At 56.4% G+C, this 11,110-nt stretch overlaps 1 protein-coding gene across 3 annotated transcripts in view; it reads left to right on the plus strand.

Moving 5' to 3' along the window:
* The first annotated feature begins 750 nt into the window (after positions 1 to 750).
* Cars1 (cysteinyl-tRNA synthetase 1) overlaps positions 751 to 11,110 on the plus strand; it is a 54,286-nt gene continuing 43,926 nt past the window's right edge. The window contains exons 1-2 of one of the 3 annotated variants that reach the window (XM_015503315.2): positions 754 to 855; positions 10,300 to 10,548. In XM_015503315.2, the coding sequence (XP_015358801.1) occupies positions 831 to 855; positions 10,300 to 10,548 (274 nt within the window). In that variant the 5' untranslated portion in view covers positions 754 to 830. Of the gene's footprint in view, positions 856 to 10,299; positions 10,549 to 11,110 lie in introns of all 3 variants that reach the window. The other 2 variants (XM_048807849.1, XM_048807850.1) reach the window with 2 other exon arrangements.

An 11,110-nucleotide genomic window follows, 5' to 3' on the forward strand; every position in this document is an offset into this window, starting at 1 on the left:
CCTGAGCACAGGAGTCGAAGGCCCAAAGTGGGGGTTACCCACACCTGTTTATGTCCCTCTACAAAGAGGAAATCACTAGCAAGAGATTGCCCTTCCCTCTGAAAGCAAGAGGGGTCATCTGTTCTAGTTATAGCTGTCCTGGAAGACTGAAGATGTCCACGTCTCTTAAAAGTGCTTTTGATCAACTGGGCATCACCTCAGGAGAGCCTCAGGTGACTCTAGCGGAGGGAAAGACTCGCTTTGCGATAGAGGCTTAGTTCTCTGGCTTGGCTGAGCCTCCTGGCCGTCTTCCAATCAGACTAGCGCTGTGGCTGGTATTGAAGGAACCCCAGGCGAGACGGTGCCTCAAACCTCGGCCTTGGTCAGTGCCTGACTTGAGTGCTCCCCTTTTATGAGCCGGGGCGTTGTTGAGGGGATGGACGGGCTGTGTGTCCATGCACTCCTGATTTAATTCGACTTCTTATTGACCTGAGTAAAGGATGGACAGTTTGTGCGTTATGGTCGTGCTGGGCAGAAAAGCGTGGTGCCGTCCACTGCACCAGGCTGCGGCTTTACCGGACAGAGGACTCGCAGAGCGCCGCCCGCTCCCCAACCCCGCGGCGGCCAGAAGCCCGGTCTTGCCCACTGCGGGCCACGCCCTGCTGCCCTCTGCCCGCCCACGCTGGCCTTCCTCCTTGGGGTCTCCCGGCATGCCGCGCGCGGGGCGTCGGAGCGCGCGTTGCCTAGCGACGCGGCGGTCCGGAAGTCGGGGGCGGGACTTCCGGGGAGGCGGTTGCATCAGATTCTGGGAAGCGTCTGTCGCTGCGGCCGCGGGTCCGGGATTCCCAGCGATGGCAGGTTCCTCCGGGGAGCAGGGTGAGTGGCGCGGCCCGCGCGGAGGGGACTGACTGCCTGTGCGCCAGCGTCCAGCGGGGCTCTGAAGGCAGGGGGTCCGTGGCGCGCAGTGTCCAGCGGGGGCTCAGAGCAGGGGGCCTCCGAGGCAGATAGCATCCAGCAGGGTTCTGAGAGCGGTCGGGTCCGGGGCGGGCCGCGTCCAGCGGGGCTCTGAGGGCGGTGAGGTCAGGGGCTTGCGGTGGGCAGCGTCCGGCCGCGACTCTGAAGGTGGTGGGAGTCTGGGTGGACAACGCGCATCAGGTCTCTGAGAGGAGGGAACCGGGGGGGCGGGCAGCATTCAGCCGGGCTGTGGTGGGGTATGGAGTGGGCAGTGTCCAACCTGGGCTCTGAGGGCAATGGGGCCTGGAGTGGGCCGAGGGTCTCCAAGGTAGGCAGTGACCAGGCCCTAAGAGCAATGGGGGTCTCCAGGGCAGGCAGTGGGTTCCAGGGGTGAGCAGTAGTCCTGAGGGAGCAGTGGCCAGTCCCTGGTTCTGAGGGCACTGGGTCCCTGGGATTGGCAGTGGGGGTCTGAGTTTTGAGGAGTGGTCCACAGGATTTTTTTCAGGTGGGAGCACCAGCCTGGCAGCCACCCACCCCAGCTAGTGAAGCCACTCTGTCCCCAGTCTCAGTTTTCTAGTTGGGTTGGCGGAAGTCTCCTTGCACACCCAACTGGGGAGGTGGCCTAGAGTCAGACAGTCTGTTTCTAGCTGGTGCCTGAACCAGACCTCATCTCCTCCTATCCCATTTAGAATCTGGGGGCAGGCAAAGGCTCAAGGATTGTTTTGGTTTTCTGCCCAGCCGGGTGGGTGGAAGGGCACCTGAGGTTGGTGCTCAGGGAAGTGGGGCAGAGGAAGCCAGAGCTACATGTACACACCATAAAACAGCTTGGGGTTTACCAAGTCTTTCATCTTGGGTTGAGCCAGCAGTCACAATTGGGATCTGCCTCATCAGAGCATTACTGCCCACTTTATTGCCAACCTAGGAGGCTGGGGTGGGGGGACTCTGTCAGCTCCCTGGGTCAGTCATATCAGCAGGACCAGACCAGAGCCTTGGCAGTCAGATCTCTGACAAGCAGTAGGTCTTTTCTCACTGTTCCTTCTGTAAGATTTAGGTGCTGGAAAGAATAGAGACTGTGGCCCCAGATCCTTACAGTCCGGAGCAGACTGAATGTTTTCCAAGGGAAACATTCTTGGCACAGGTTTTATTCTTTCTGCTGGCAAAAACTAGGTGTGAGTTCTGACATCTCCCCTCCCTGACTCAGTGTAGGACATACCAAAATTTCTGTGGCATCCTGTGGTATCCCTTATTCCTGAGAGTCCATTCTGTGATATCCCTTATTCCTTATTCCTCCACTGGTTCTAGACAGGTGGACCTGAACACCTAGGAAACCCATGTTTCGCACCCAATGGCGCACCCAGATGACAGGGCTGCCTGTCCTGTGCCTGGTGGCAGAGCTATGCAGCATTCCACTCAGCTGGCGTGCCTGGATTCCAGCACCACCTCCAAACGCCCCAGAGTCAGTAGCCTTTGGAGGTCCACCCAGACTCCTGTAGAACAGCAGTGAGGCTAAGTGCTCGTCCCTAGAGCCCACCTGGCAGGGCTGGGGTCCCAGCTCTGTGCCTCCTCACAACAGCACAAAGTGATGGTGTCCATCTGGGAGAGAGCCGTGGGTAGTGAGCTCAGAGATATAAAGGTCTTACGCCATGCCATGTAATATGTGGAACCCAAGTCTTTAGTTTTTAGTTTTTAAATAAAAGTGTGTGTGTGTTTCATTTGTGAAACTAAGTGGTAGAATGAGAGTATTTTAGTCAGTTTTTTCACTACTGTAACTGAAAGGCCTGACCAGCATAATTATAGAGGAGGAATAGTTTATTGAGGGCTCATGGTTTCAGAGGTCTCAGTCCACAGAGAGCTGACTCCACTCCTTAGGGCTCCAGGTGAGGCAGAACCTTGGTGCAGGAGAGTGTGGCAGAGGGAAGCAGCTCACATGATGATCAAGAAGCAGAGACTCCAGATATAAAACATATACCCAAAAGGTGCGTTCCCAATGACCCTCCACCTCTAGCCACACCCTGCCTACTTCTAGCCTCTACTCAGTTAATCCCATCAGGGGATTAATTAACCAGTTAAAACTTATATCGCCATCATTTCTCCCCTACACCTTCTTGCGTTGTCTCACACATGAGCTTTTTGGGGGCACCTCACATTCAAACCATAACAGAGGTGTTTGGGTTTGTTTCTTATTTGTTTATTTTTTAGTTGTTCCAGAACTTTAGGCTTCCAGACCTTGAGGGATTTGGCTTATTTCTGGAGATGGTTCTGTCAGTTGGGATGAACCCCAGATGTCTGACAGCAGGTGGGCTTCCTCAGCCTAAAGCTATAGGGCCATAGCATGGCTGGTGCACTGCCCGCCCCACTCCACACACAGACCCTTCCGTGGGCTGAGCCTCAGAAAGAGGAAATAAAATGAAGTCATGAAGACCTCATGTCACAAACAGAGACATTCTTAAGGTTGTGTGTTTCCCATTTTGGATTGTTTTTTATTCCCCAGATTGGTTCTTTGAAAGTGACCATCTTCCCAGACTCTTCAGGGAGCTCCTCGTTTCGGGACTGTCTTCCCTAAGTTGACTGAGCACATGTGCTGCTCCCTCTTGATTGGTGGGTCCAGCCTCTCCTGCAGCCCCCGTGCAGGCCAGCTCTGTGCAGGGCCTACAACAGCGGCCCATCCAGGGCCTCTGAGGTGGATGCAGCTCATTTCAGGGCCTTTTCCTGCCGACTCAGGTCACCGCTTTGGTTACAAAATCTAACTAAAAGGGTCTTCGCAATCAACCCAACCAGTACTTCCCAGCATGCGTCAGTACTGGCGCTGTCCTGAACACCTGTCTGTCCTCCCTTGTGACGTCAGAGCAGCTCTTTGCAGTAGGTACTGTTGTATTTTCCTGTGCAGATGGGAACCCTGAGGTCCAGAGAGGTCAAGGTCCAGAGAGGTCCCAGTGTCTTAGCTAGCCAGAGGCAGAACCAGGCTCTCCTGGGCAGGCTTAGGGCAGCGGGATGTGCTGGGCTGCCTTGGTGCCTGCTGTTTGGAGTAACCAGAGGCTCCAGGTCTGAGTGTAAGGTGGGCAAAACAGAGCTCTCGTGCTTCTCTGCTTCCCAAAGCAGAGTGAAATGTACCTATTTATAGGCCATAAATATTTGCTAATCAATGACCTTAGGATTCCATGATTCCAAGTATATAGGATCTTAGGAGGAAGGGCACTCATGGTGAATACCTAGCCTTTCCAGCACCTGTGTGGTACCTCCCTGTGGTCATCCCTGCTTGTCTCAGTGTGTGAAGAAGGTGGTGGTGAATTCCCTGGGGAGAGATGATGTCTGGGAGTCACCCTGTTACGAGTGACCATTCAGGTGTGAGGTGGGAGCCCTTGGTGTGGGATATGGCTCTGGATTTGGAGTGGGCTGCATTGTCTCCGAGGCGGTGGGAGCAGGGGACATGTACCGCTCCTCCCCAGGATTCGCAAAGGTTAGTGTTTTCCAGTCCCCTTTTTGAGAGCTGCTGGTGGGGTGGGGAAGCCCCATGGGAAATATGTGGGGGCTGAAGAGAGCAGCTGAGGGAGGCGCCCTGGAGGTTGAGGGGAGCATCTACAGAAAGGGAGCCATCTGCGGTGGGTGTGGGAGGTATACCTACAGGGTGAAGAGTTCAGCTCCAGCGGGGTTGGCAGGTGGAGGGCTGAGCTCGGGAAGGTGCAGACCCTGGCGGTCGAGGCTGACCTCCAGGAAGTGTGCTGAGCACAGACCTGTGGACAGGTTCTGCATTTAGTGGGCCACCCATCTGCCTCTCCAGGTTCCTACCGCACTGGGGCAAGCACAGGGTGCTGTGGGAGCTTGTTTAAGCACTACTTGCTGGGCCCACCCCCAGAGGTTCCAACTGGCAGGTCTCAGGCGGGCCCAAGTATGTGGCTTCCTTCTAAGTAGTCCCAGCTCCTGCTGATGCTGCAGGGGATGGGCCTTGGTTTGAAGGGCAGGGTGAGCCTCCAGGGACCGGCGGCAGGAGCAGAAGTCAGAGAGCGCAAGCCTAAGGGTGGATGGGAAGAGCGAGAGGGAGGGTGGCCCTTTGCATGTGAGGAATGTGGGTTTTGTGATGTGATTTTGGCTCAGTCCCTGTGCCAGTGTTTCAATTCATGTGGCTTAGTAAGTACTCTCTAAGGACTCCAGTAGTGTAGACTGTGATAGTCACCGTCCACCTTTGGGACATCCCCACCCCCCAGATCCTCTGTCCTTTGATATGTTTGTTGCCTGGTGGTGGACAGCCCTCCCCTGGAGACAGAGCAGGAATTTGGGCGGAGGTGTGTGGGTGCCAGGTGGGGGAGTTCTGCCTGCTCCCTGGGTTCCCGTCTCACCTGGCATCAGACTGAGGGTCTGATTCAGGCCCACCCCCTGTGAAAGCTGGCCTATTCTGTTTCCTCCACACCCAACTGCAGCTTCCATAATTAGCCAAACAGCCTGGTGGAAGCGTCCCTGGCTGCCTTGCCAGCCTGAGGGGACTCTCTCTCAGTAGGGACTGGCCTAATTCCCATGTTGTCTGGGGTGCTCCACAGGGTGCATTTAGGAAGGAGGTGTGATCCCGGAAGTGCCTCTAGGAGCTCTCTGAGGGTATGAGCCCATCATGGCCATGAGCCATGATGATCATCATCATCGTAATGCAGGAGCGATTATGATAATGATGGCAAGCTGGGTGCTGGCCGTGTGCCAGGCAGTTTTACAACATTTTAAAAGTGTAATTTCACTTACTGCTCCATAGCTTTATGAGGTGGCTGCTGGTAGGGTGGTTTACACCGGAGGAAGGCAGGTGCCTGCCCCGAGGCGACCGTCTCCAGGGCCTCCCAGAGCCTCCCGCAGCATCTTCCTTAGTGCTCTAAGGCTGTTCCAGTCACTAGGACACTGTGCAGGTTTTTCCCATAAAAGTGCCATGTGCTCATGGATCAGTGTAGACAATCTGAGCCGCGAAGAGGGAGAAGGCAACCGAGTCTCTCGTCACTCTGCTTGTTAGAGAGTGCTGCTGTCCCTGTTTGGGGGAGTCCTTGTAGTCGCCGCTGTCCCCAGGAACATGGAGTGTGAGAAGGGCCTGCATGTGCCTGCTGTGGGGAGGTGGGCAGGACCCAAAGCCACCTGTGTGCTGTTGCCCCGGGATGCCCCAGGGATCCTCTGGCTCAGCTCCCTGTCACCCTGGCTGAGCCCATCTTAGTGTCTCACACTAGCCCTGAGTGAAGGGTCAGATCCAGGGGAGTAGTTTCCAGTGGACGCTGGAGCCCTGGGGACAGAGCTCAGGCAGGCTCTCTGATGTGTCACTAGTGACCTGCATCTCTGTCATAAGCAGGACCACTGCTGGTGCCCATACTCCTTGTTCCTTGGGTTGGCAATTAAGCACCTGAGAATGCGGAGGCAAGCATAGAAAGCAAGTTTTATTTAAGAGAGGGACAGAGGTGGCAGACCTCTGTGCTGCGGGGGTGGGGTGGGGTGGGGTGCGTATTGCTCTTTGTGGACCTCAGAACCCCCTCCTTCTCTTTCTTCTCCCTGTACCTGCCTAAGGGCAGGAAGGAGCAGGAACAGGGCGGGAGTGAGGTCCTGGAGGTCAGCTGTTAGCACCCCTTGTCTTCCCTGGATGACCAGCCCTCACCTCTCAACCCCCAGCATTCAGGACCTACACTGACTGCCAGGCCTTCTGCCCCCTGCCTCAGTTTGTTGAGGATGGTGACATTTCCTGTCCCCTCAGGCAGGTGGGGCTGCAGATAGACATCTTATTGGCTAAGAAAGCATGCGGGGGTCAGTACAGTGGGTTCATTTTATAGAATTATTTTCTTAATCTCGCGTTCCCACCATCCTCATTATTTGTCCCCTTGTGGTGCCACTTAACAGGCCGCTGGGCTGTCGGGGAAAGATCCGGGTGAACTAGAAGTTTCTGGAAGGAAGTTGCTCCGTGCCAGGATTTTTTTTAAATATCTATCTTTTAGCTGTAGTTGGACACAATACCTCTCTTTTACTTATTCATGTTTTTATGTGGTGCTGAGGATCAGACCAAGGCCTGGCACGCGCTGGGCGAGCTGAGCCCAGCCCCAGCCCCAGGCCCAGGTTCTCCAGTCTCCTCTTCATCTAGGCCCTGGCCTGGCCGTCCTCAGGACTGCCCCAGCAGGGACCCGTGTAGCTGGGGAAAGGGATGCCTGCCTGCCAGGCCCCACCCCGGAAGGCAGTTCCTTCACTGTACGCAGAATTCCAGTGTTATTGCCCAGGGCCTGGAGCAAGGGGGCTGCTCCCCAAAGCCCGTGTCTGGATCCTAAGAGGTACCTGCTGGAGGAGGGAGAGCAGGTGGGCCAGGCCTGGGGCAGGGGCATTTGGAGCAGGGAGTCCTCAGCCAGAGGAGAGGCTGACCCCAGCCAAGCTCCAAGGAAAGCGAGGAGCTTAGGGGCATCTGGGGGTGTGTGTCCCCCTAAGTACAGCAGGTAGGGTCCATATGACCAGAGGGAGGCCATTGTGAGGCTTAGAGCAGGTGGTGATGTGGCCCCTGCTTCTCAGCAGGGAAGGGCTGGGCTGTGCTGTGGGGCTGGTGTCTGCCACTGGGGAGTTGAGGTGAGAGGTGGAGCCGAGGTGAGGGCCTGGGGTCTCAGCACAGTTGAAGGTGGGCTGCACGTGGCTGTCCGAAGGACAGTCTGCCTAGGGCTGCAGCTCTGTGGTTGAAGAGAGCACCTAACCCTAGGCATCTGCTGCAGGGAGCAGGGGCCGTGGGTGTGGCTCTGCGCACTGGAGGAAAGCAGGGAGGGTCAGGACCTGCAGAACTGGCCCTGGCACCAGCAGGCGTGTTTCTGGGAAGCCTTGTGAGTACAGCATCCAGACGGAGAGTTCAAGGGGGCTTTCCACCTGGCGCCCACACCGTCCCTGCAGAGGAGGAGCTGGGGCTCTGGGACCCCTGCTGCAGCCTTGGGGGCTGGGCACTGGCTGTGGAAGGACCTGGAAGGAGGATGCAGCCCAGTTGTCGGGTGGTTTCTGCCACCACAGCTCTGCGCTTCATTTCAGCCCATCCTCACTGGTACCTTCGTGTTCTAGAAAGTTCCATTTGTAGGAATTGGGGGAAGGGCTTCCATGGCAGAACACGTGGAGAGAGGCCTGTGCCCCCGCAGTGTCCTCGCACACGTGCTGTTTTTCAGGAGCATGGTTTGATTCTGGGTTGCACAGCAAGCACGAGGTGGAGGAGCAAGGAGGGACAAGTTCAAGGGGTGCAGTGTTGCTTGTGGGTTATCTCCCCTCCCCACGGCTGCTCTGCTGTGCATCCTGCACTGACCCAGGTGACCTCACAGGCTAGGCAGCTGGGCAGCATGGGGAGAGGTGATTGGGCATGTGCTCAGCACCTGAGCTCTTTGCCAGGTACAAGGTGTCTGTGTGAAGAGAATGAGCCTAGTCTTCTTCCCACTGTAGCCTTTGGCAAATGAGATGACCAGGAGGAGCTGGGCTTGGTGTGGCTCACCTCAGGGACTGGCACAGGCTCAGTTTTCTGGCCTAGGGGCCTGGCTGGCGCCACTTTCCTTCTCTGCCTCTGCTTAGGGAGCCTGGGTTTGGGGCAGCTCCTCATCCCCAGGCCCTGATGTCAAAGGTTGATGTACCCAGACTTTTGCTACAGTTCCTCGGTGACTAGGAAACAGCTGAGAGCTCTGTTTTTATTTAGCAGAGACTTGCAGCAAGGAGGACAGGGTGGAGGGAAGGCGGCTGCTGGGTTTCTGTTCTTGTGACTAAAAGGCTCAGGGGTCACTCCAGTTGAACTGGGCTAACTGGGCTGCACGAAATAACCACACAAGAGACACAAATACCTTTTTCTTTGGGGTCGCTGTGACGGCTCCTCTGACCTTAAGGGTCCGCAGAAAGAGAGAGAGCGAGAGCACGCGCTGACCCCTTTTATTGAGGAGAAGCTATTCAAATGAGGCCAGGGGTCAGGTTTCAGGGGCTGAGTCTAGCTTCATGATGTCCACTGTCAGCAGGTTGACTGACACCTGGGTAGGCCACACCCAAGGGCACAGTAAGAGAAGGGGACACATACAAGGCACTTCCGTGGAAGATTCTATCCTAAACAGGGCAAGGGGTTAGATTACAAAGGAACAGGTGAGCATAGCTCCACCCATGGGGCTGTAGCAAGACACACGCATGCCCGAGACACCGAACCCAAGAAGGGTAGGAAAAGTTCTGCCACATTTTTTGACTGAGTGCCTCAGCACCCAGCTGGGGAGTGTGACTCAGTCACATGTAAGGTTGGTCTCCCACAGGTGGCTTAAGTGGTGCAAGTGAAAAATGACAGGGGGCTGGCCAGTGTGCAGGCCCAAGTTGCTGGGTGAGCTGGCCACGGTGCCCTCCTGGGGGTTCCTGCAGGCATAGTGCTTGGTCCTTGGAGATACTCCTGAGTGGCAGCAGGTGCAGTCTTTTAAGTCAGTGCTCTAGGGAAGGGCCAGCATGGCTGGGCCACCATGCTAGAAGTGTACCTTCTGGCAGCCCAAGCATTCTCAGGTAGGCTGGGGTCATCCTGGGGGTGTGGGTGCTGGAAGCCATGATGTCTCTGGTCATCTTGGTACAGGGGTGTGGGTGATGGCAGCATGTGCCGGGAGCTCGGGGTTCTCACCCATGCCTTGTCCCCCACACACATCCCCACTGTCTGCAGGGAGAGGCCCTGCTGTGAGAAAGGGCTCTGGGCTTTTTTTTTTTCTTTCTTTCTTTCCTTTTCTGTTGTGAGTTTTAAAATTTGAGGTGAGATGGGCACAGTGGCATACCAGGTAATCCCACCAACTCCGGACTTGAGGCAGGAGGATTGCAAGTTTGAGTCTAATCGCAGCAACTTAGTGAAACCCCGTCTGAAATGTAAAACATTAGAAAGGGCTGGGGATGTGGCTTGGTGGTGGAGCACCTGGGATCAATCCCAGCACCAAAAATAAAATAAACTTAAATAAATAGAGGTGAAAACCCGTAGCAGTGAACCGTCTTGAAGTGCACAGCCCAGGGCCGTCAGCGCACCACGCTGCTGTCCCCTCAGCAGGGAAGCAGCTCCCTCCCCCACAGCCTTGCCCCGCATGCTGCCCCTGCACCTCTGCCGCCTGTGGATGGTTGACATCCAGGAAAGGGTTTTGACACGTGGGTCTCTTTTGACTCCTGCCCAGCAGCTCGGAGCAGTCTTCTCCTGCTTGATGCCCTGTGTCCTCTGCCTCATGTCATCAATGCTCTGCCTCATGTTGTGTACCCTCTCCCACCTGTCTGACGTCACATGTTCTCTGCTTCATGTCATGTGCCTTCTGCCAGCCTGCTAGATGTCCTATGTCCACTGCCTCATATTGCATGCCCTCTACCTGCCTGCCTGGCGTCAGATGTCCTCTGCCTGATGTCCTTTGCCCTCTGTCTTTGCAGCTGCCGACTACAGGTCCATTCTGAGCATTAGTGACGAGGCAGCCAGGGTGCGGGCCCTGGACGAGCACCTCAGCACGCGTAGCTATGTCCAGGGGTACACACTCTCTCAGGCAGATGTGGACGTGTTCAGGCAGCTCTCGGCCCTGCCCGCCGACTCGAGGCTCCTCCACGTGGCTCGGTGGTTCAGGCACATAGAAGCGCTCCTGGGTCGCCCTTGTGACAAGGGTGAGGCCTGCGGGCCCCAAGCAAGTGAGTACCAGCTGCTGCCCCTGCCGCTAGGGTCTGTGCTCCGAGGTCAGGGTGTTCTCCACCCCCCATGGCGTGTGGTGGCATGTGGTGGCATGTGGTGGCATGTGGTGCCATGGGACAGTGGACTGTGGGAGCCTCGCCCAGGGTCCTGAGCTTGAGGTCTGGCAGGGCAGGTGCCGTGCTCAGTGGGTAGCATAGAAGCCACCCTGTGGAGTTGGTTCCTCAAGATCAGGACATTCCTGTTGCTGGCACAGCTGCAGTGACCAGCGGCCCCCTGGGGGTGTCCAGCATGCTGGGCTGTGGGCCCCAGTCCTGGGGAGCTGAGTCGGCCTCTGGCTTAACTTGTTTTTCTTTATTTCCCTAAGACCTCCCCTGGTGTGGTGCCATTAAACACTAAAGCTAGATGAAGTGGCACTGAAGTGTTCAGGCCTCAGAGAGCATTTTGAGATGAACTCAGCTGCATGGCTTCAGCTGCGTCCTTTCAGTGCCGCTTGCACACACACACACACCCCCACCCCCACCCCCACCCATCCACCGCACCCATCCCGCGCCCTCATGTCAG

The sequence above is a fragment of the Marmota marmota genome, unplaced genomic scaffold (assembly GCF_001458135.2).
Source record: "Marmota marmota marmota unplaced genomic scaffold, marMar, whole genome shotgun sequence".
Classification (NCBI taxonomy): domain Eukaryota; kingdom Metazoa; phylum Chordata; class Mammalia; order Rodentia; family Sciuridae; genus Marmota; species Marmota marmota.